The 25,568-nt window shown below is 47.2% G+C and overlaps 1 protein-coding gene across 2 annotated transcripts in view; it reads left to right on the top strand.

Annotated features, from left to right (window-relative positions):
* Positions 1-2,700: 2,700 nt before the first annotated feature.
* Positions 2,701-25,568, top strand: part of PDE8A (phosphodiesterase 8A) — a 153,494-nt gene continuing 130,626 nt past the window's right edge. Inside the window, exon 1 of one of the 2 annotated variants that reach the window (XM_019460363.2) lies at positions 2,701-3,039. In XM_019460363.2, coding sequence (XP_019315908.1) covers positions 2,833-3,039 — 207 coding nt within the window. In that variant the 5' untranslated portion in view covers positions 2,701-2,832. The remainder of the gene's footprint in view (positions 3,040-25,568) is intronic. The other variant, XM_019460362.2, reaches the window with a different exon arrangement.

The following is a 25,568-nucleotide window of genomic DNA, read 5'->3' as shown; positions in this document are numbered from 1 at the left end:
TCAGGGACCTCAGGGTGCAGGTTTGGGCTGGAGAACGTGGGGGCAGGGTGGAATTGAGGTTAAGGGCTTGAAGCTGGGATGCGGAGGGGGGTTGTGACTTCCCGGAGCGTCCCAGGTAGAGTTCCTGAGTGTGGAAAGAAGTGAGTGGGGGTTGCTGTCGGTGACCCCAGAAGCAGGCGGATGACTCCTTTCCTGTCTGGCCCTGCGTCCTTTTTAGCCTCAGGATCCCCAAATGGCAGAGCAGGAAATCAGTCAACACTGCCATCAGGCAGGTCTCTGACCAGCTTGAGATCGCCTGGGCAGCCCAGGGTGGGCTGACCAGCAGAGTGGGCACAGGAAAAAGCAGCCCCAAACCCCGTAACTAGCACAGGGCTCGAGGATTTTCAAGGATAGGCTAGGGCACCGAGGTGCTGCTTGCGAAGGGAGGGGCCAGAGAGGGCTGAAACAGCCTGGAGCCTGAGAAGGCAAGGTCAGCGCGCACGCGGAGTCACCAAGGCCTCACTTCTTGGCGAGGCGGGGAGGGCAGAGGGCGGGCGATAGGCTTTCATGCACTCTGGTGGTTCAAAGCGTTCTCTTCATGAATTACTCTTTATTTAGAAGAGTCCAGATTATGCCCGGAAAATTGACCTTCTAAAATCTGCAGAACAGAGGCAGAAAACAGTCTACAGTTTAGGTGGAGTAACGGGTGATAGTAAGAATCTTTTCCTGTGTCTTTCAAGACATCATTGAGCCGGTGGTACTTTTATAAGGTAGGGAGGCATAAATTTAATTACTGCTAAACGTGCTTAAATTTGATAATGGAGTCACGTGCCAGGGCTTTGGGCCAGCTCCGCTAGTAAAGAGGGTTGATAGCACCGAGCCGCTCTCGGGTTCCCCGGCCTTTCCGCTCCGCCGCCGTCGGGAAACCGCCCGGTGGGTACCTCGGGCGCGGAAGATTGCGCCTCGAGAAGCGCCGGGGCTGCGGATCTCGGGCTCCCTGGCGTCCTGAGGCTCGGGCGGCGCAGGGGACCCGGCACCTGAGCCGGTGCCGCCGTCCCAGCGCCACGGCGGGGACTCCAGTCCGGAGTACGCCTCCGGGGCTTCACGGTAGCCGGCCCGAGGCGTGATCGGCGGCATCTCTGGGTCGCCGCGGGGCCGCGTTAGGAAAGGTGTGGACGGCGGGAGAGGAAAGGAGGGGATCGCCCTCGCTGGGGTCTCCCCGGACCGGGAACCACACGGAAGGGGGAGAGTGGGGGGCAGGCCCGAGGTGGGCCGCTGCGGGGTGCGTGCTGTCGGACACCCAGGAGCGTCGTCCTCCAAAGGGCTGGGGTTGCAGCTTCAGGCACAGAGACGTTGTGTGACTCGCCCAAGGTCACACAGAGAGCTAGTGGTGGTGTGTGGGGAGAGGTGCGGTTCTGACAGCTCTTCACAGGCCCCACTTTGCACGGCGTGCCTGCAGGTCGGGAGCCTCTGGAGTCCTGGGCACCAGGTGAGGGGAGGAAAATGCACCCCCCCCCCCCGCCCCCGCCTGCCACGAAACACAGCTTCTCGACACTGCCGCCTCCGGGTCGCCAGTGCAGCCAGCCAGGCGTTGGCTCTCCAGGTCTGGGCTCAAGAGGGAACGCACAGGCACTGCGGGCTCCGGCGTAACGCCCAGACCGCACCCGCCCGGGACCCGGAGTTCGGGTGCCTTCCTTGCCACCCCCCCCCCCGCCCCCGCCCCCGCCCGCCGGCCCCAAACGGAGGTCCTTGCACGGGCCTCGTCAGTGAATGAGAGGTCCACGGCTCAGCGGTAGTGGCCTGACCGAAGTCAAGTAGCTGCTAAGTTACGGGACCGGGATTCGAACCCAGCGGTCCGGATTTTTATGGCCTCAGGCCCCAGGCGGTCGTGTGTCCTTGGGCGAGTCGCTTTCCTCCTCTCGGCAGCCGGGCCGCGCGCCCCCTCCCGTCGTGGCCGCGCATGCTCACTCTTCCGCGGCGCCGGGAGGTGGCGGCGGGCGCCCCGGCTGCTTTGCATTGACGCCAGCACCCGCTGGAGGTCACCGCTGGGGGCTGGGCGCGGCGTGCTGCCCGCAAGACCCGGCCCGGAGCGCGGAGCCGGAGCCGCGCCGGCCGCGGCAGACCGGCGAGCGCAGCCGCTTCCGCGCTTCTCGACGGCGCGGCCCCAGACCCGGCTGGAGGCGACGGCTCTGTCCCCACACGGCCGGCCGCGGCCTCGTCGCCCCGACGGGCGTCCTTCGACCCCCGCCCCCCCTCCCCCACCCCCCACCCCGCAAAGGCGGGAGCGCGCGGGCCAGTCTTCCCCGCCGCCGGCGCTCGGGCCAGGGGCGTTTCTTCGCGGGGCGGCGGCCCAGCGGGCGGAGCGGCGCGGGCTGCGGGCCCGGGGAGGCGGCGGCGGGCGCGGCGGGGAGCGCACCTCCCCCGGGGGTCGCGCCGCCCCGCGGCCGGGGCGGTGTCGCTCGCGCGGCGCGGACTTGCCCGCTCCCGGGTTGGGAGAGCGCAAATCTCCTCCCCCGAAATTCCCCGGAAGCGCGGCGCGGCCAGGCGAGCGCGGCGATGTGAGGGAGGCGGCCGGCGGCTCCCGCCTCAGGAAGGGCATGTTCGGAGGGGCGGCCGCGGCGCGCCGCCCGCCCCAGCGCCCCCTCCCCAGCGCCGCCGCCGCCGCCGCCGCCGCCGCCGCGCCCGCACGGCGATAAAAGGGGCGGCCGCACTTCCTGACGCGAGACCCGCGCTCGCCGCCGCCCGCCCAGGCGGCGATGACACGGCGCCCGCGGCGGCCCCGAGGCGCCGGGCGGGCCGTTTGCTGACCGGATCGCGGCTGCCCGCCAGCGTGTCCGCCGCGCCGCCGCCAGCATGGGCTGCGCACCGAGCATCCACATTTCCGAGGGCCGGGCGGCGTACAGCGGCGGCAAGGAGGCCGAGGACGCGCCGGGCGCCGCCGCCGCGCCGCCGCCGCCCGCCGGGCCGCGCCTCCCACCCGGCCCGAAGACCACCGCCTCGCCCGGGGCCCGCGGTGCCGGCCTCGCGGAGTCCGAGCCTCGCGACGGCAGCGGCAGGAAGGTGAGGGGCGCCGGGCGGGCGGCCGGGGCGGGGGAGGGCTCGGGGGCTGCGGTCCGCGGTCCGCGGCGAAAGTCGGGCCCGGCCGGGCGGCAACTTTCCCGCGGCGGGGCCGGGCGGGGCGCCCTCCCGGGCCGCGTGCCCTCTCGCCGGGCTTTGGGTCACTTTGACGGGCGCCAGCGCCCGCCGGCCGGGGCAGCGTCCCGAGGGCAGACCGAGCCGCGCGTCCTCGGACCCTCCTCGGCAGGGTTGCGATCGGGACGCCCTCCGAGCCGCGGCGTCGGTTCCCGGGACCCGTCCGAAGTCTCAGCTGGCAGGGCCCGCCGTGAGCTTGACCGGGGCGCTCGAGTCAATTCGCCTTCCAAGAGCGGGGAACCCCCGGGATATGGTGGCGCGCCCCAGAAACGTTAAATCGGCGTGAACTTTGTTCTTTGGGTTCTCGTGATGTTAAGGGAAGGGCGGCTAGCACTGGGAAGCCGAGGCGCTGGGTCCTACCACCCTGTTTTGTTTTCCCCTCCGTCAGTCAGCTTTGCACATGCATGCGGTTGCAATTTCCCAGTTTCTTTGAGACTATTAAAATGTAATCTGAAGCCACGACAGCTCTGCTTCAATGCACACGTATTTGAGGTTCACGGTCATTAGCATACGTGGTGTATTTAAAGCATATGTAATGAGAAAATACTATTAGACACGCGACGTTTGAAGCATTCAGCAGAACAAAGTTAATTTTTTATTAAGTAGTCTTACTAGGACATTTTGTGACTGTTTTTCAGAATTGTGTGTCTTCTCCGGCGTGTATCGCCTTGGCTTATGTTTTGTCAAAGTTTCTGGGCTTTACTGTTTGTTAAGATTTTTCTAAAGGGACAATAATGGAAAAAAGGGAAAAGATGTTCATGAAGACACACAGCGGCGGCTTTCCAGTTCTTGGATTTGAAATTTTAGAGCTGGAATTCATGCATTTCTGTTTAATTAAACCAGAAGAAAGAATTCTGCTGTGCATGGCCTCAGAGTGTTGATCATCCTCCCCTCTCGTTGCGGCTGCTTTTTAAAAGTCGTTTGCAGAATTGTCTGGATTTTCTTGCTCACCGGAGATGGCTAGACCTCCCAAGTTTGATACCGTTTGTTCACTTTCTGTGTTAAATTTCTAGCAGTCGTCCACGACGCTCTTTCTATACGAAACTGAAAAGTCTTTTTCTAGTGTTGCGTAACCTAGCCGAAGTGATTTCCCCACCCCTCCAGTACCCTCTGTGAAAGTCTAACTTTGTTCTGATTACCGGAAGTTGGGATTCCTTCTACAGATTGTTGAAGACACCTGAGATGGTTTTAGGCTGTTAATCCAAGCTGCTCTTAATATCCCTGTGATGCTTCTACTTTAAGCCTACTCATTGGCTTAAAAAAAAGCATTACACAAGTGAAATTGAATATGGAATTAACAAGGGCTTTCACATTTTTGACCCACATCTAATATTGGTTATCTTGCATTAACTAATAATGACCTTTTAGGTCACCAAACCAGCACTTGTAGAAAGAGGCCCTGTGTCTTCCTGGCCTTTTTATGGTGGTGTAGGTGTGCTAAAATTCACCTGTGTGTCTTGTTAGCATCTCCAGGGCAGCAGCTATGTTCTTCCGCTGTCCACGGTGTCTGGAGAGCCCCTGATTTGAGTCTTACATATTCTGTCCCATTGTCAGACCACTCACTGTCTTGAGTTGAGGCCCAGAGAGATAGCGTGCATCGTTACAGTGCCTAATCCATTGGCATGCATGTAGTAGGTGCTAAATGAATGTGTCGAACTTGGTTCTTTAAGGTTAACTGAACGATGAAGCTTTTCAGTCACTGGAATTTTATTCCCTAAAACCTCCAGTATACGGTTTAAGGTAATATTAGTATTTCCAGAGGAGGAATCCCATTATAAATAACACCACCACAACCACAGAAATGCTTGTTATTCACAAACTGTAATGTGTTGATACACATCTCAGTTACAGATATTTGTATTGAGGCATTTCAGGTAATAGGGCAGAGGTAAATAGCATGTTTTATTTTTTAACAGGATGAATCTTTTACAATGAAGTATCAAATGGTACTCTAGAAATCTAAAACTACGTGTTTAGAGAAGATAAGCTTCCAGTAATTTAGCAAACTCAAATCGTTATACGATTAATTTGAGTTCCTTTATAATTAAAACACTAAGATCCAATTTTGGTGCATTAAAAAATGTTTTGTCTTAAAAATGCAGTAAACATCTCACCGAGTGAATTTCAAAAAGAATTTCATTGGGGAAGTTTTTGTATTTTAATAGCCTACATAGGAAACATCAGTTCATCAAAACGCTCGGGAGACGGATAATCGCGTTTTCAAATTGATTACGCATCGCGTCCCCTACACCGTAGTGTATCCCCCATGTGTTCCCTGAGCAGTTTGTTGCCCGTTAATAGGTATTAAATGAAAAAAGGAGACATTTCCAAATGAGTGTGGGCAATACTGGCTCAGACTAAGTTTACGCAGGATTTGTCAGAAAACTGAATTTCCTAAAATACCCTGGGAATCGCCAAATGACGTTCAGAGTGTCAGCAGTTCCCAAACTTGTTTGGTTATAGAGCCTTTTTATTGAGGTATGTCTTGGGCCACATGTTAGGACATGATCTCTCACATGATCCCAATATTCAAAGTACAAGAAATATACTGAACATTAAAACATAGTAAATGTAATTTGCTTCTTAATGATTCCAAAGGTACTTCAGGGCCTTGGAATACATTAGGCTGGGTCATCTTTATGAACTTATTTATTACTAAAAACGTTCTGTTTACTCATTTCGGGAGTTACAGTCTATGTGGTGACAGATAATGAATGCTGTCTTCAGTTTGAACACTTAGAGTTTCGTTTGGTTTTTAATCAGCGTGAGCTTTAACTGTAACATTTCCACATTTTCTTGTCAGCCTTTGGATTTATTTGGTTTTCCCTCTCCTTAGCTAGGACTTGAGTTGACCTTGAAAGATTTGAGCGTGGGGGCAAGGGTGTCAGAGGAGAGCCTAGGCCCCCTCCTTTTTGCAAGCGGCCCCTTGCACTGCTATGATCCATGCCTCCCCCCCCCCACTCCCCGTCCCCCACCATTTGTCACTAACCAGTTCTGTGAGGATGGCAGTCACGTCTGTTTTGTTCACTGCTGTCTTCCCCCCCACGTAGTGGGCCTTCCACAGACATCTGTTGAATTAGGAATTGTGTGAACCAGGCCATTGAAGTGGAAAATGCACCCAGCCCATATAAAGGAAATAGAAACCGGTTTTAACTAGAGTGGAGGCTGAAGGATTTAGATTTGGTTTTATGGAAGTTTCTGGTTATTGCCCCTTAGGAGCATTTATACCAGGGAATAATCTGTTTCCACGCTGGTGAGCAGGGTAGATCTCCCTCCACAGATTTAAGGATCAGTGCAGCCGGGCGGGCAGCACACAACAGGTAACAGTAGTGTGGCTCTCCACTAACCTGTCACCAAGGGTTGCTGGCTTCAGCACTCGGAATCCGCTCACACGGACTCTCCGTTCTGTCTCTAGTCTGCTTCTGTCCTTCCCTTTTCCTTCGCCCGATTTTCTCTGATTTTTCACTGCCTTCCCCTTCTTCCCTTCTTCCTCAAAACTGGCCAAACTAACCAGCCTGCTCATCCAGAGTTTAGTAGTTTCTTGGTGTTTCTTAGCCATGGAATAAAATTTGTCGCCTGCTTTAATGTACAGAGTGCATTCATGAAATTTTTATATTTCCCTAACTGAAGCAAATTTCTGTTTGTGTGATCTGCCTGATTTCCCCTCCTCCCCCCCCCCCCCCAATTAGGGGTCACTGATTCTTGGTGGATTCTTGAATTATTGAAAGTTTCCTTCTGAAAGTGTAGTTGACAAAGTGAGACCTAACTTTCTGTTCCTGGAATGAGTAACTGTCATTTATCTCTGTGGCTCAGGGCCATCCCTTCTCTCATCATTGTGTCCTTAAGCCTTTCGGTATATAGAATCTTATTATCTGGCTAGGACTGGCTATAAAGATAATGCTTTTTATATTTTCTCGAACTCTTATTATGTATATGATACTTTGCATGTATATTCTAAACTGTTCTAACGCTGTCATTACCCTATAACTTGAAGTGTGTTTCTTAAGATAGATGTTTTGAGTGTCACAACTCTTATCAGCCCAGACTGACGCTGGGCTAGCCTAGACCCTCCTTGTGAGGGCTGGGATGAGGCCTGTGGTCCCTTCTGGCACAGATGCTCCCTGTGAAGTGGCTCATGACACTGGTTTTTCCCCTTGTACCAGAAGGTTCGTGATGTGAGTGTACAGGGTGAGGCAGATGTCTCAGGATAACCTCACATGCCTTAAAGGACAGATTTTTTTTTTTTTTTTTTTTTTTTTTTTTTTTTTTTTAATTAAAAATCAAAGAACCGAGGGAGAAGTTGCTTAGGACGTGAGTAATCCTTTGGTCTTGTCCAAGGTCAGTGGCTTCAGCCTGGTTTCTCAATACAGTGAAGCGTGGTAGGAGGCCCGGACTCGGAAGTTCCTGGAGTGCAGCCTACTCATAGACGCAATACCCACCGTTCCTTGGATGCTTTTGATGTTGTGGGCATTGTGCTGCATGTATGTATTACCGATGTTATCTCATGTAATCCGTGCAATCCTGGGAGATGACGGGTGTCGTTTCCCGTTTGCAGATAAGACGCTGTAGGTTGGAAACTCACCCACGCTTTTACAGTTAGGCGTATACAGTTAGGGATTCAAACCCATTGCTCCTGGGCTGTTCTCTGTTAACTCCCTCTCTCCGTTACATTTCCCATCCTCTGGCTTTCTGCCAGGCTGCAGGTGTCACAGGTCCCCCTGGGTTTTGAGCAGGCGTCCTGAATGCACATTATCAGGGTTTTGTTAAGTCATGACTTGCTGGGGAAATTGACTCAGCCCTCCCTTGGGTTCCTGCTCTCGTGAGAGTCGCAGCCATATTTGGCCCTGCCCCGGCTAACTCCCGAAGTCAGACGTCTGTGGGGCCCTCTAATTTGTTCTCTTTGCTCTCTGACAAGAGTTGGCAGGCATCCCTCGGGAGTCCTTTTCACCCTCCCTTCTTCCTGCTCAGGCTTCAGGTGGCCTTCCTTAGCCAGGAGCCCCCTCGGAGCTATTTCTTCCCATCAGCCTTTGCCCAGAGCACCACACTCCCCACCCCCAGCTCTGCATGTCTGCATCTTCAAGGCCCAGCTGAAATCTTTCTTGAGCCTCTGGTTGTACTTGAACTCTCTTTTCTCTGCTCTTAGATCTTCCCCTGTAGGCCGAGTAGGCCTGGGAGATCTGTCCTGAGCCTCCTGCTGGATTACAGGCCTCTTGAGGACAAGGACTCTGTCCTGGTTTCATTACATTTCCCGAAGTGGTTGGCGCACTCAGTGAATGTTTGGATAAATAATACACCGGTCTCTAAGGCCGAAAGGGCTTTCGTTCACGTTCCACAGGTCTGGTTCACCTTATTTAAATTAACAAAAAGTGTCGGGGTGTGTTGTGTGTGCTTTAACAAAAAGCCAAAATACCCTGCAGCCAGTGATTAACGTGCGGGGTGGTTACTAAAAGCTTTTGCCTTCAGTTTTGGCCGTGTTCGCGTTGAGCAATGTTCCTGGGTCCCCTCCTTCTGTTCTCCTGTGGTTCTGCTCTGGAAAGGAGAGTGGCGGAGCGTCTGGTCAGAGAAGTGTTGTGACAGGTTTTGTGTTGCAGTGTCTTAGGCACCGTACGCAGGTTGTCCGTCCACCCAGACGGGAAGGATGTCACAGAGGTCCCTAAGGTTTGAAGGTGGCCTCAGAGAGCTCAGTGTGCGGCCTGCCAGTGCTTTTGTTCTCAATGGGTTTGGAGTAGATTTGGGGTGTTGAGTCGCACTGTTTCACTGTCTGCTCGTGTCTCTTCCCCGCGCTGCTAGCGACCGTAGCCCCTTCAGCTCCTGTCACTCTGCTCGTGCGACAGCCCAAAGAGCTAGTGGCACGTGGGCAGTTTGCATGTGGCCTTCAGCCTTTTGGAGATGATGGCAGCTCCCCAGTGAGGTGTGTTTGAAGGAACCCAGGAAGAAGCGCCCGAGACCTTCGCTTTTAGGTCCAGCTCCGTCGGGCACCTGCTGTGTGATATTTGCCAGATTCTGATCCCAAGTTTCCTCAAGTGTAAATGAGGCTAGAATACCCAGGTTTTGGTGAGGATCACTTAAAATAATTGGTGTAAAAGTGTTTTGCAAACTCCCGAGGCACTATCACATGTAAGGATTGATCTTTTTCTTTCAGTCACCTTTCTCAAAGGCAGACTTTGCTGATACAGGTCTTATTTAAAAAAAATTTTTTTAATGTTTATTGTTGAGAGAGAGAGAGAGAGAGAGACAGCATGAGCAGGGGAGGGGAGACACACACACACACACACACACACACACACACACACACACACACACAGAATCCAAAGCAAGCTCCAGGCTCCAAGCTGTCCGCACAGAGCCTGACGCGGGGCTCAAACCCACAAACCATGAGCTCATAACCTGAGTCGACGTTGGACACCTAACCGACTGAGCCACCCAGACGCCCCAAATAGATCTTATTTTTTAAAGCCGGTCTCTTCCATTTGAAAATATGTTTTTGTCCTTTGATATTGTGAACATTTTCAAACCTACAGCAAAGTTGAAAGAATGTATACCCCCTTCTCCCTGCCTCCTAGATGCTGCAGTGAACGTTTTCCTGTATTTGCTTTGTCACATCTTTCTGTGCCTTTGTCCATTGCAATCTGTTTTATTTTTGCAGGCATTTCAAAGTTCCACATATCAGTATACTTAATCCTTGAACACTTCAGTACACCTATCACTTACTAGAGTTCAGAATTTGTTTGTTTGTGGGGCCCCCGGATGGCTCAGTTGGTTAAGCATCCGATTTCGGCTCAGGTCATGATCTCATGGCTTGTGAGCTCGAGCCCCGCGTCAGGCTTGTTGCTGACAGCTCAGAGCCTGGAACCTGCTTCAAATTCTGTGTCTCCCTCTCTCTGCCCCTCCCCTGCTCATGCTCTGTCTCTGTCTCTCAAAAATAAATAAATGTTTAAAAAAAGTTTTTTTAATTGTTTTGTTTTGTTTTGAAGTAGGCTTCACATCCAGCACAGAGCCCAATGCAGGGCTTGAACTCACTCTGAAGTTAAGACCTGAGCTGAGATCAAGAATTGGAAGCTTAACCAGCTGAGCCACCCAGATGCTCCCAAAATGCTGTCAGCACAGAGCCCGACCAGGGGCTCGAACTCACAAACCGCGAGATCACGACCTGAGCCACCCAGGCGCCCGTGTTTCCTTTTTTTTTTAAGTTTATTTATTTTGAGAGAGAGAGAAAACAGGGGGCAGAGAGAGAATCCCAAGCAGGCTTCATGCTGTCAGTGCAGAGCCCGATGCAGGGTTCGAACTCAGGAACTGAGAGTTCATGACCTGAGCCAAAGTCTGATGCTTAACCGCTTAACTGAGCCACCCACGCACCCCATAAATTTGTTTCCTTTTTGTTTGACAAATGTATGCACCATCTAAATGCAGATTTCTGCCCAGATGTGGAATACTACTGTGCCCCCAGCAAGTTCTCAGGTCGTGCTCCTTCCCCATTCCTAACCCCACCTACTAGCAGCCATTGATGTGATTTTTATCCATTATAATTTTTTTTTTTTTTTTTGCCTATTCTAGGCTTCATAGGAATAGAATCTTAAAACATGTATTCTTTTGTGTAAGGCTCCTTGCAGTCAGCCCAGTATTTCTGTGATTGGTCTGTGTCACGTGCATCAGTAGCCTGTTCTTTTTCTTGCTGAGTCGCATTCTGCTGTAGGACTCCATCCCATTCCACTTCTCCCTTCTCTTGTGATGGTTAACAACAGGGCTGTTTCTGATTTTTGGCGATTATGCATAAAGCTGCTGTGAATATTCTAGTAGAAATTATCTTGTGGACATATGCTTTCATTTCTCTTGGGGAAATACCAAGCAAAGTTGCGGGATCATAGGACAGCTGTATGTTCAGCTTTTTAGGAAGCTGCCTGACCTTTCCTGAGGTGGTTCTACAATTTCACAGTCCTGCCAACAAAGGGTAGTCAAGGTTCTGTTGCTCCACATCCTTGCCACAGTTTGGTGTTACCGGGTTCCTAATTTTAGCCCTCCTGGTGGATGTATGGTGGTTTCTCATTGTGGTTTTGACTTGCATTTCCTCGATGGCTGATAATTTTGAGTACTTTTTATGTGCTTATGGACCACTTCTATAACTTCCTTTTTGAAGTTTTTAACACTTTTTTCTTAAAAGGAAATATAAATCCTTTCATGACCTCTGGGTAAGGAAGGGTTTATTAAACAACTCACACAAACGATGTACCAGAAAGGAAAGGGTTGATAAATTCAACTACCTTAAAGTACTTCTCATCAAAAGAGAGTGAAAAGGAAGGAAAGCCATCGTCTGGAAGAAGAAATTTGTAACACACAATACCAATAAAAGATGAGCACCCAGAATATACAGAACTCGTGCACGTCAATTAAGAAAAAGACAGCCAGGTTGAAAAACAGTTAAAGACAGGAACAGGCCTGTTATTATAGAGGAAACCAAATGGCTAATAAACACATGAAAAGATGTTTGACCCCATTGGGGAAATGCAGGTTAAAGCCACAGTGAAATAACATTTTACACCCATGAATTGGCAAACATTTAAACGCTTGACAGTATTTTGAGGCAATCTTCAGCGCTGTAGGTAGAAGTATTTCATCCACTGGGGAAGACCATTGTCATTACCAGGTACGGTTGATTGTGTGACCCTGTGACCTAGCAGCCTCACTCTAGAAACTTAACACATGTGAGCTAGAAACATGCACAGGAATGTTCATGATAGCATTGCTTCTAATAGCAAATGTTTTATTAAATATCCATCGACGATATAATGGATAAATAAGTTGTGAGGTACTCAAATATATCAAAAAGAGATATTTTATAGCTTTGAAAATGAATGGTTTATAGCTGTAGGTATCAACATAGGTCAGTTTCAAAAACTTAATGTTGAGAGGAAGAAGTTATAGAAGAATTTATGAAGCATAGCTTTTTATTTAAAGCATAATAGCTAAACAGTATCTTATGTGGGAATAGATATGATATACACAGGGGTGCCTGGGCGGCTCAGTCGGTTAAGCGTCCGACTTGGGCTCAGGTCACGATCTCACGGTCCGTGAGTTCGAGCCCCGCGTAGGGCTCTGTGCTGACTGCTCAGAACCTGGAGCCTGTTTCAGATTCTGTGTCTCCCTCTCTCTCTGACCCTCCCCCGTTTGTGCTCTGTCTCTCTCTGTCTCAAAAATAAATAAAACGTTAAAAAAAATTAAAAAAAAAAGATATGATATACACATAGATATCAAAGCTACAAAGAGAACCGAAGAAATAATTCCTATGAAATCCAGTTAGGCAAAGAAAGTTTAAGTACTAGAATGATTAGCAGATCAATTCCAGGGCCTAGTATAGAGGATGTCAGAGGACTTTGCCAGGCCCTGCCCTCAGGGCATAAGGAAAGGGGGGCAGGCCTCTGACCCCGAAGTGAGGGTTGCACCCAAGGGATGGAGAGGGTGTTTAGAGAACTGGCAGGAGCTAGATCTGGATTGGTCAAAAGGTGCAGAGAGAGCCCGGGTCAACCCCTTTCTCTCTGCCTGGGAAAGGCCGGGAGGACCTAGATAGGTACAGGATGGGGGATTGCCTGGGGTGGGAGGTGTTGGCTTGTTGCAGAATTTGAGGAACTTGACCATGTGTGGGAGGGAGGACCCAAAAGCCGGGGTGAAGAGGTTGTGAAGTCCATCCTACAAACCTTGACAACTCCCAAAGGCTTCTTGTTTTCAGCAGGGTCCTTATAAAATAAGCGTATTTTAGGAAGGTGAAGGTTTAGGAGGAAGTTGTGAGGGGTGGGTGAGGGAAGGCAGGGCCTGGGGCCGTGGTTTGGGCACAAGATAAGACCAGGTATAATTCATGTCATGCAGTGGGTTGGGAAGGAGGGAATGAGCAAAGGAAAAGCTGGTAGGCCAGAGGACAGATTGGATTTGGGGAGTGAGGGGTGCTGGCGGTGGAGGGTGACTCATTTTAGGGTTTACCAGCTTCGAAGTTGTGATAACATGTAGCCATTTGTATAGCGCTCAGTGGCTCACCAAGTGCTAGTTTTATATATCACCTCATTTGATGCTCCCCAAACTCCTGTGAGGCAGGAAGGGGGGATTTTATTGTCCCTGTTGAAGATCTAAAGAAGCAAAAATGTAAAGAGATCAAGTAACGTACCCGTATTTGTGGTGAGCACTTAGAAGCAGGTTCACTGTGATAGCACAGGGCGGCAGCCAGAGGAAGGAGATGTGGGAAGTTTTGTTGTTGTTGGTTTCTGTTTGTTTTTTAATTTTTTATTTATTTTTGAGAGTGTGTGAGTGGGGGAGGGGCAGAGAGCGGGAGACACAGAATCCGAAGCAGGCTCCAGGCTCTGAGCTGTCAGCACAGAGCCCGACGTGGGGCTCCGACCCATGGACTGCGAGATCATGACCTCAGCCACAGTCGGACGCTCAACCGACTGAGCCACCCAGGCGCCCCAAGAGGTGGGAGATTTTGAGAAGCCTCTCTTGTCTCTTGATTCTGGATTTGTTTTATAAAAGTAAACTGTTACCTTTCCTTATTGTAAAAGTCATGTTCATTGCAGACAACTTGAAAAATAGGGAAAGGAGCAAGGATCACTGAAATTGCACAATCAGGAGATACTTCTCAGAAAATGGTGGTGTTTCTCCTATGTCCATGTAGATGACTTTAAGTAACTGTGATTAAAATGAGTTTTTGAACAGTTTTGTTCTTTAGCTCTAGGAAACATTTAACTCTTATTTCCTCAAATGTCCCTCTTGCATTTCCTCCTTTCCTTCTACAGCTCTCTCCAGATGGTGGGTTTTAGACTCTTCTGGATCTGTCCTCTGTGTCTCTGCTTCCTTTTCCCATCTCTGTGCGGGAGTCCAGAGGGCTGCTGAGCTTGGGCTTGAGGCTCTCTGACTCAGCCCTCAAGGCCTCCTCGCTCTCTGGCCCCATGGAGCTCTTAGATCAGACAGTCTTTGTCTTCAAGATTTATGCTTTGTTCCCTTCATTACTGCTTATTCATGTGTTTTGGTTGCAGCATAGTCCCTTATCCTTTTGAGGATGTTAATTAAATGTACTTTATTTTAAAAAATTGATTAATTAATTATAGGCTTTGTACCCAATGTGGGGCTTGAACTCATGACCCTGAGATCAAGAGTCAGATAATCTGGGGCACCTGGGTGGCTCAGTCAGTTAAACATCCAACTTTGGCTTAGGTCATGACTTCGAGGTTCATGGGTTCAGGCCCGGCGTCGGGCTTCGTGCTGACAGCTCAGAGCCTGGAGCCTGCTTCGGATTCTGTGTCTCCCTCTCTCTCTGTCCCTCCTCTGTTTGTGCTCTCTCTCTTTCCCTCAAAAGCAAATAAATAAACATTAAAACATTTTTTTTAATAATAAAAAAAAGTCGGATGATCTACCGACTGAGCCTGCCAGGTGCCCCAATTATGCACACTTCAGTGTCCTAATTCTGATTGCTGTTCATTTAAAACACTTTTCTGAGGTGTAAATGCAGTAAGCAAAGTGTACAAAATCTTAAAGTGTACATACAGCTTGATAAAATCTTACCCACGTGTGCCGCATATAACAAACAGATTGAGATAGAACATTTCCCATACTCCAGAAGGCTGCCTCATGGCTGTTTGCTACTTTTTAGTATGTTTAACACTTAATATTATGAAAAATCTCAACTATACAACATTTCTTCTTCCTTCCTTCCTTCCTTCCTTCCTTTTTCTTTCTTCTCTGTATTCATTGTGGGGCTTGAACTTATGACCTGGAGATCAAGAGCCACATGTTTTACTGACTGAGCCCGCCAGCTACCCCAAATATGCAGCATTCTTGAAGGAGTTTTACGGTGGACACTCGTTTACCTAACTCTTGTATTTTTACGTTAGCATTTTACTATACTTGCTTTATCACATCTATCCAACTGTCCATCTCCTTTTTCTTTGATGCATTTTAAAATAACTGCAGACCGAGGCGCCTGGGTGGCTCAGGCAATTAAGCATCCGACTTCGGCCCAGGTCACGATCTCATGGCTCATGATGAGTTCGAGCCCTGTGTCGGGCTCTGTGCTGACAGCTCGGAGCCTGGAGCCCGCTTCAGATTCCATCTCCCTCTCTCTCTGCCCCTCCCCTGTTCATGCTCTGTCTCTGTTTCCCAAAAGTAAATAAATGTTAAAAAAAAAAAAAAAATTAAAATAATTGCAGACATCAGTACACTTTCTCTTAAATGCTCCAACATGCGTATCATTAGAGTTCAGTATTTTTTTCCTTCTGAGGTAACATTTACACACTGCAGTGACGTGCACAAATACTTACTGTACATTTGCTGCATTTTGACTAATGCATACAGACATCTGTGTAATCCGAACCTCCGTCAAGGTATACAACATTGTCATCACCCCAGAAAGTTCCCACATTCCCCTTCTCATGTACTCTTTCCCCACCGTCTCTGCAAGCACCCTTCTGATTGTTTTCCGCACGTAGGTTAGCTTTGCCTGTTCTAGAACAAACACACATGGGTACAAACACATACACACACAGAATTACTTAGTAGGTATGTACTCTTAGGGAACACTCGGCAGTCTGTTTTTGAGATTTTATCTGTGTTTCGTGTATCAGTGGTTCATAATATTGTAACTTGTACAAGCTCTTGATATATATGCTTAAATTGCCCTCCAGAAAGATGTGATCACATTTTAATATCACAGGAGCGCCTGAGAGTGCTTGTTAGGCTTTCCTGTCAACAATCTGATTGTGAGAGATGGTATCTTATTGGTATTTTAATTTGCGTTTATTTCATTTATTGTTTATCATCTTTGTTTTGTTTTTTTTTCCCAAGAGAGTTTTGGACCCTTGAACTTCCTCTTCAGCGGAACTGGCGCTTCCTTGTTCAAGCCTGTTGCCTGTTTCTCTCTTTGGGCTTTAGAGTTTAAAAATTTTTATTTGTAAGAGCTTTTTAAATATGCTTGGGAATTAAGTTTTGATCTCATGCTTATTGCAGATCTTTTTCTCCAGCCTTTTCCTTTTTATTGAATGTAGTTTTTTAAGTTATATATATTATATATATATAATGAAATCAAATGTAGCACTCTGAATGCTTTTCCTGTTTGCTTTATACAGCATCATCTCTGTTACAGAAGTAGTACATAGTACAGGTGTTGTAGAAAATTAAGAAACGCTGAAATGCAGGTTTCACAACCTAGAGATCATTTATTATAACATGTTAGCGTGGATCCTTCCAGACTTTTTCTGTTCATATATGCACATTTTTTTCCCACCGAAATCAGGTCATATGCTATGTACTTTTTAAAACAAAATTATGGCGAAGTGTACTCTAACATAAAACTTACCATTTTCATCACTTTCATGTGTACAGTTCAGTGGCATGAAGTGCAACCACGTTCTTGTGCAACCATCGTCGCCACCGGTCTCTAAAACCTTTTCGTCTTCCAAAACTGGAACCTCATACCCATTAGATACCAACTCCTCATTCCTTCTCCCCCACCCCGCCGCGCCCCCCCCCCCCCCCCCCCCGCCCAGTTCCTGGCAGCCACGATTTGACTTTTGACTGCTCTAGGTACCTCATACAGGTGGCATCATAGGGTATTTGTACTTTTGTGATTGTCTTAATTCACTTGATGTGTCTTGGGGATTCGTCCGTGTTGTGGCGTGTCTCAGAATTTCATTGTGTTTCTTTAAGGCCGAGTAACGCTCCACTGTGCGTTTATACCACCCTTCGTTTATCCTTTCATCCACTGACGGACACTTCGGTTGCTTCTGCCTTTTGGTTATCCTAAATAGTGCTGCTGTGAACGTGGTCGTACAAATCTCTTCAAGTTCCTGCTTTCAATTCTTTTGAATATATATACACCCAGGAGGGGAGCTGATAGGTTGTACGGTGATGCTACTTTTAACTTTTGGAGGAACCACCATAAGTACATATTGTTTTGCCATGGACTTTTTTGTAGCCAATCTGTACATTTCCATTTTAGTAGTGTTTTACCTAATACCCATAACAGACTCCACTGATACCCCTGTGATCTCAGAAATGTCCTCTGCACTGCATCTGCTTGGTAAGATCCTTCCATCTCTTTTAACCTAGCACGTCCTTTTCCCTTCCCCCTACTTTTTGTCACACTGACTTGTTAAAGACACCTGACCACTTTGTCCTAACTTCTGGATTTGTCTTCTGGTTTCCTTGTGGTGTCATTTAGCTTGCTTTCTTTCTGCTCTATTTCTTGTAAACTGGAAGTTGGACCTAAAATGGATGAAAGTTACGTATATTTGGCTAGAACACACCATTGGTGATCCATGAATCCCATCAGAAGGCACAGAAGATCTGACTGACCCACCATTATGGATGCTCAGGTTGCACACTGGGTTAGGGTGATGAGAAGCTGATCCCTGCCTCTTGCATCAGTTTCCCCTCATGAGACCAGAGAGCGATCTGTGTGGCACTGGGTGCCATATGAATGTGCAGTTTACCAGAGGCTATTCACCTTGGTTTTTTTCCCTGCCCCTTTTTTTTTTTTTTAAAGCGCCAGTTGATAATCATTATCTAAAATAACAATTCTGATCAGGGTTAATGAATGATGTTTCCTAATTCAGTTGCTTTTCTACATGCAGTAGTTGATGTTCTGTGTAAAGCAGAAGTTTCCTTCATCAGCTGGGGCCAGGGCTATTTAATTGCTATAAAATATAGTTCCTGTTAACGAGGCAGGGTAAGTTTTTCCCTTTATTAACAGTTTTAATAGTTAAGGAGTTGCTGCCTCCGATGGGAATGAATATGTTGTTGTTTTTATTTGTTTTTTTGCTTTTCATCTTTAAAAAATGTAATTGTGGACATAGGGATTTTCATTGGTTGGATGTGTTTGGGTCCATTATAGTCTTGTCTTTTCTTTTCTTTTTTTTTTAATTGATTTTTGAGAGAGAGAGAGAGAGAAGCAAGTGGTAGAGAGAGGAAGACACAGAATCCGAAGCAGGCTCCAGGCTCTGAGCTGTCAGCACTGAGCCCAACATGGGGCTCGAACCCACGTACCGCGAGATCACGACCTGAGCCGAAGTTGGACGCTTAACCAACTGAGCCGCCCAGGTGCCCCGACTTCTGTATTCTTTTAACATGATTCTGTTAATCTTTGAAAGCACAACCAGTTGTCCCAGGCTTAGCTTGTACCTTCCCTGTCCCGGCCCAGCAACGAGCCTTTGCTCCAGGGTGCCCTGCTGCTGTTAGTGGGAAATGGTGTTGGAAACTGCAGTTCCGGTGCTAAGAGTACTCATTATTCTAGGAGAAACATCGTTTTGGAGTCAGTTAGTGGATAGATCCAGAAAATACGTCACTAAGAAAAACCCAGACTATGCAATTGATGTATATTTCATACACACTTTCAATTTACATTTAGTGTTTTACTTCAATTTGCTTGACTTTATAAGTGGATTCCTTTTCTCTTACACTGATCATTTTCATTTTTCTTACTTTGTTTCAAGCCTAAGTCCTTACTCATCCAGATATAGTCAAGTATTTATTCATATGTTTAAAACTTTTTGTGTGTTTATTTAATTGCAACATTTAGTGTTTTCAATCTGGCGTTTATTTTGGGTATTTGGATATTTTGGTGTGAGGTAGGATCTTAGCACTTCAGAACAGCTAGTTATTATTGCAGCACTTTTTATGTGAATAATTATTTTTATTCCCTACAGGCTTATACTTTCACCTTGATCACATCTTTGGGTCATCTGTTTCTGGTTATCTATTTTTGCCTGTACTATTACAGCACTGATTTCATTTTATATATATATATAAGTTATATATATATATATATATATATTTTTTTTTAATTCTTAATTTTTAAAATTTACATCCAAATTAGTTAGCATATAGTGCAACAATGATTTCAGGAGTAGATTCCTTAGTGCCCCTTCCCCATTTAGCCCATCCCCCCTCCCACAACCCCTCCAATAACCCTCAGTTCGTTCCCCATATTTATGAGTCTCTTCTGTTTTGTCCCCCTCCCTGTTTTTTATATTATTTTTGTTTCCCTTCCCTTATGTTCATCTGTTTTGTCTCTTAAAGGCCTCATATGAATGAAGTCACATGAAGTTCTCTGACTAATTTCACTTAGCATAACACCCTCTAGTTGCTTCCACGTAGTTGCAAATGGCAAGATTTCGTTCTTTTTGACTGCCGAGTAATACTCCGTTGTATATATATACCACGTCTTCTTTATCCATTCATCCCTAGATGGACATCTGGGCTCTTTCCATACTTTGGCTATTGTCGATAGTGCTGCTATAAACATGGGGGTACATGTGTCCCTTCGAAACAGCACACCTGTATCCCGTGGATAAATGCCTAGCAGTGCAGTTGCTGGGTCATAGGGTAGTTCTAGTTTTAGTTTTTTGAGGAACCTCCATACTGTTTTCCAGAGCGGCTGCACCAGTTTGCATTCCCAGCACTGATTTCATTTTTGTAGCTTTCTGTTTTAATAATGTATGATAAGGTTAATCCTTTTCCCCGTTATGTCCCAGGAAAAAAAACCTTTGTAACTCATTTTTGTCTATCTTTCCACGTCAGTTTTAGGATGATTTTTATCTACTCCCAAATTTTGGGGGCATTTTGATCATATTAGAGTTAAATCCACTGTAATTTAGGAAGAACTGATAGCTTTACAGCTTTCTTCTGTCCATGAACATGATATTTACTATTCATGAATCTTAGTTTATGCATTTTCACATGGGGGTCATGTCTTTTTAAGATAATTCTGTTGGAGCCAGAATCTTTTGTTTTTTAAATCTTTTAACTAATTATTTCAGTTAGATAAAATATATCGATATTGCTGAATTTTACTAAACATTCTATAGTTAGTTGATTGTGTGTGTGTGTGTGTGTGTGTGAGAGAGAGAGAGAGAGAGTGAGAAATAGATGAATCTTAAGTGTATAGTGTCTTTGATTTTTGAGATAAATGTTTACATTATTAGGTGACTGATGGTTTGGGGTTTTCCTTTCTCAAAGTAATACTTTTTAATCCGTTTCCTTATTGGATTGTTTTTGGGGTTTCAGAACATTGTCAATAATAGTTTTAGCATGCATCTTTTTTATCCTGATTTTAATGGTAATATCTCCAGTTCCTCATTCTTAGGTGTGATCTTGGGTGTTGCTCGTAAGACAATATACTTTGATGTGCTTTATTATTAAGGAAATAGCTTTCTAGGCCTGTTTTCTATGGGTGGTTTTAAAAAGTTACAAATGTCGAATTTATCAGAAGCTCCTGCCCCCTTTTTGTTTCATCTAATCACATAACGATCACTTGATTTTTCTTGGAATTATTGGTGTGACATGGCCTTAATTGGATTTTTGATATTTAAAAAACTTTGCATCCCTCAAATGAATGCTGCTTGCTGCTTACAGACAATTAAAAAATAATTTAAAATATACAGTTGAGCTTTGAACAATGCGGGGGTTAGAGGTGCTGACCTCCTGCATGTTCAGAAAAATCCATGTATAACTGACTCCCCCAAAGGTAACTACTGATAGCCTACTTTTGACTAGAAGTCTTACTGACCATGTAGTTGATTAACACTATAAGTGATTAACATGTATTAATGTGTTCTCTGTAGAAAACAAAATGCTATCAAGAAAATCATAAGGAAGAGAAAATACTTTTATAGTGCTGTAGTATATTCGTTAAAAAAAATGTGTAGTACTGGATTCACAGTTTAAATGTGTTTTCAAATGTCAACTCTATTACTGAATTCAGTTTGCAATAATGTGAAATACAGTTTTCTTTTCTACATTAATGAGTGAAAACAAGGTCCTCTACAGTTTTATAACCTAGCAGGAACCCTTATTAACATTTTATACATACGTATATATATATATATATATATATATATATGTGTGTGTGTGTGTATATTAATATATATTAATATTATATAAATTACTACTTATATTCTTTTTTCCTGTGCATGTATAGGAAATTTTAAATTTAAATGTTAAGTGTACTTCTGTTTGTTTGTTTGTTTATTTATTTATTTATTTTTCATGGGGCTTGAACTCATGCTTCTCTATAGTTTTATATCCTGACTTGTAAATTTAATAATAAATTACAGCTATCTTCCCATGTCATTAAAATGTCTTCAAAACACTTACAAATGCTGCCATGTACATCTTCTTACACAGGTGTTTATGCATATCTGCGATCCTATCCTTAGAGCCTACTTGTAAAAAGAAATCCTATCTTTAAGTTTTGATTTAAAAAAACAATTCTGTCAGGGCAGGCTTTGAAACATTTTGAGCAGTCTATAATGAAAAAGCATTGTATTTTATTAAAAGTTTATATAACCTTGGCTCAGGTAAGTCACACTTACTTATTGCAATCTTTCATTTTCTCACAATTTTATTCCTTATTGGGACCTTCACCTTTACCATATCCACCTTTCCCGTTCTACGGAGGATGAAATTGAAGCCCTAAGGGATTTAGGAGACATGCCCAAGGTCACACTGCAGGTATTGGCAAAGCTGGAACACGTGCCTGAGCTTGTCCCTTGTCCCCGGGTACCTTTGATATTCATAGGATATTCATCAGAAATAGTTCTACTGTCTGGTCCTTGCACTGTGCTGCTGCCTGGGCATCAGACTGTGCGTCAGACCCTCCAGTGCAGGTTTGCAAATTGTACTCTTGTCCAGGGGGTTTGTCGTATAGAAGCAAGCAAGAAATTGAATACCTGGAATGCTGAGCTTGGATCTCATTAGCCGAGTTGCTTGATTATTGCAGAAATGGTTCTGGTTTCATTTTAAAGCCATGTAGAGACACTGTTTTTTCTTAGTTTGTAACCACACGTTTAGAGCTGGAGTCGGTATGTAGTAAAAACCTACTTTATTTACGTAGTCATTCACTACATTTGAGCGGCTTCCTTTCCTGCCCTAATATTTTTAGATAAAAGCAGGAAGTCTTGTTGTTCCTTTTTCCTCCCTCAGCCTTTATGCCGTGCTTTTCGGTTATTCTGGTGTTCAGAAACAGGGTCCTGAAAAGCCAAAGATTCCAGATGAGTGGAGCTGTATTAAAGCCTTGCCTTGGGCTGAAGGCCGGCGTGGGGCCCGCCTGGCACTGGGTCCAGCGGTATTTACAAAAGGCTCAGAACACGCTGGTGAAAACTGATAATGGACAATATGACAAAAATCAGTACTTTGATTAGACCTCCATCAAGGCATCCTCACAGGCTTCCCTCAGCTCTCCATCTACACAGAGAACTCTCTAGTGTGGTAGGTTCGCATGATTGGATCACAACCGTCACTCAGCACACGTTTATTTGGTGCTTTACTGTGGGCCAGGAGCCACACCGGGCATTTGCAGGGAGTGTGAGAATGAGTAAGACCTAGGCTTCCTTTGCAGATGGTACACTCTCTAGAGGACAGACTTGTCTCTCTGTCCCCTGATTCTGCAGTGCTTGTTCAGAAATCTGAACATACCATTTCTGTGCTCGTGGTCAACGAGGGCAGGGGGATTGGAATCAGAAGACTTGGGTTTGAATTCTGGCTCTGGTGCTGAGCTGTGTGTGGGGCAAGTCAGGTGACCCGTCTGTGAGCCCCAGTTCCTTGTAGGTAAAGCAAGCACATGCGGGAAGGCGTAGAAGATGCCTTCTGATCTGTTACACACCACTGAAGTGGCCGATGTTTCTTGTTTCTCTTTGCTTATTGATTGGAGTTGTGTTGTCTCACCAGTGGGTCAGAAGAGAAGGAGTCCTTTCAGTGCTGCTGACTGTACTGATAAGGGAGAAATAAACAGGGGTGCACTGCTTTTCTGGCCTGGAAACCAAAAACCGGTCTTCAGTGCCAAAAGCCGTGTTTGTCTTGAGAGGCCAAGAATATTTCTACAACGTAGGTAGGACTGCTGCAGGTCCCACGGTGAATCTCTTGGGTCATCGCAGGGTTTTGCTTCAGGTTCAGTTGTTTATAGGGCTAGCTTTGCTACAGTGTGGTTTGCTCCCTGCTCAGTTTTCTGCTGTAGTAAGAAAATAACGTAGGCTGGCTGGAGGTGGTCTCTCTGGTCAGGGCTAATACGAATCAAATGAACTTGTTTTTCCAGTGTGTCGGAACTGACCATTCGGAGCAGCGCACCTGTCCCATAGCCAGGTTCTAGAAAGCCCTGTGACTATGACACCTGCACTGGGCCCTGGCTCTTCCCCACCCGATAGCTTTGGAATTAGCTAAATGCTGGCGTGAGAGCCTTGCCCCTGCCCCCAGCATTCTTAGCCTTTACTACTGTAGAGCCAGCTTGCTAAAATGATCTACCTTCTTACGCTTTCTCCCTCTTGAGGCAATTTTTGGGAATTTCTACCCCACCTAAGCTGTTCTTCTGTAAAACTTCAATCTGCATTTCTCTAGGTCCCAAATAACCTGAACCCTCATGCAGAGGGCCGGGGGGACCTGCTGCCCTACAAGCAGAGGTTCAGAGAAGGGGCAAAGTGACCGCATGCCAGTCCGATTGTGCCCTTCCCTGCTTAAAACCCCCCTGTGGCTCCCCGTTATCAAATTCAGATTTCTTTTTTTTAACCTGTGGCTCCTGCCCACCTCCAGCTTCCTCCCGCTACGTGCCGAGCACCTCCGGCGCCCACACGTTCAGGGACTGGTGACCTCTGGACTTTTGACTGTGCACTTTCCTCACAAGCGCTCTGCCGAGAACTTCTCCCTGACTTAATCAGCAGAAATAGCGAAAGAACGTTGGTGAAGGTAGAGCTGTAAGAAGGAAGTAAGTAACTGTTGGAGGAAGTATTTTATGTCTGGAAGAAACGCCCTAAGATTTTTATGTGTGTGGTATTCCAGGAAGAGAGAGAGAGAGAAGATAGGACAAAGGATTCAAACTGTCAAGGTCCCAAATGCCCAGGGGATAGAGCGTCCCTGGGGGCTGCTCTGGGACAGCATTTGCCTTTCTGGCAGCTTCACGGTGGCCCTGAGGACCAGGGCGCTGGGAGAGGGCAGCAGAGGACGGGTAGCCTCTGGGCTGGAGGAACGCGCTGTGGCTGACACAGCCTGTTTTTGTTGACCACGTGGGGGGCCTGAGGCTGTAGAAGTGGCCTCCCCTTGGTGGGCACCTGAAGAAATTACCCCTTTATTAGAAATACAAGCGATCTTGGGGCGCCTGGGTGGCTCAGTCGGTTAAGCGTCCGACTTCGGCTCAGGTCACGATCTCGCGGTCCGCGGGTTCGAGCCCCGCGTCGGGCTCTGGGCTGACGGCTCGGAGCCTGGAGCCTGCTTCCGATTCTGTGCCTCCCTCTCTCTCTGCCCCTCCCCCGTTCATGCTCTGTCTCTCTCTGTCTCAAAAATAAATAAACGTTTAAAAAAAAAAATTAAAAAAAAAGAAAAAGAAATACAAGCGATCTGGGTGTGATGGTGCTGCTCTCAGGTGGGGTGGGACAAACGCGCTTTTCTGTGATCAGCTCCATGCCTGTGTCCGTGCCTGTCTCCGTCTAGCTTGTTACACCGTAACTTACTAACACCTGGGCCACTGACTTGAAACTACACTAAGGCTGACGTCCTACAACAGTAAGGCCAGTGAGGCCATCACATATTGAATGTTTACTCCATACCGGGTACTGCTCTGAGTACTTTACGTGTGTTGACCTATTTAATCCTTAATGAAAATCCTCGGGCTTGGCGTTACCTTAAAGGTTCACCTCTGGCGAGTGGGCAGTTGAACAGTCCGCCCAGGGCCTCGTAGCTCGACACTGGAGCACTGGATTCAAACTCCGTGGCCTGGTTCCCGAGTCCGTCCTAGGCCTTGCTATTTCTGTGTTTTTCATTCAACTTTTTGAGGTGCTGGAGAGGTCAGGAACTTTTCGTTTGTCTGTTTTTGAGACCGTTTCCCTGATCATATTGGTCAGGATTCTTTTGGCTGTAGGTGAGATGATCAGCCCGATCGAAAGGAGCGGCTCGCTATCAGCTGGCTGTGCAGGCAAGTCGGGGGAAGGACGGGGCGTGCCAGCTCCGGGCCAGACCGGATGAGGGCTCTCGCCGCCTCGCTCGCTCGCTTGCTGTCATCTTCCTTGTCTTGGGCTGCTCGGTTCTGCTCGGGAGGAAACCGTGCTCACCAACGGCTGTTGGCCTCACCCTGCACAGCCTGGTGCCGGGAGAGGGACTGAGCCCCTTCGTGTGATTCCAGTAGAGGAGGCCCTGGGAAGGACCGGGACAGGCCTGGCTTGGCACGCCTGCCGCCAGCGGTGGCTTCCCTGACGGGCACCGCAGTCACAGAGCGGGGCGGCGGGGCAGGGGGAGCGGCGCCGAGAGGAAGGGGCCGCTGTCCAGACAGCAATAGCTACCCCTGCACTCGGGTTCGGTGCAACCCCCCACATGCTTTTCGGCCAAAGAACAAATACCACTTTCACGTGTAAGGAGACTTCTTGTTCCTAATTCGGATTCCGACG

Source organism: Panthera pardus, unplaced genomic scaffold, assembly GCF_024362965.1.
Source record: "Panthera pardus isolate Hobbes unplaced genomic scaffold, ASM2436296v1 HiC_scaffold_23, whole genome shotgun sequence".
In the NCBI taxonomy this organism is placed as follows: Eukaryota; Metazoa; Chordata; class Mammalia; order Carnivora; family Felidae; genus Panthera; species Panthera pardus.
This window is presented reverse-complemented; position numbering and strand designations above follow the sequence as displayed.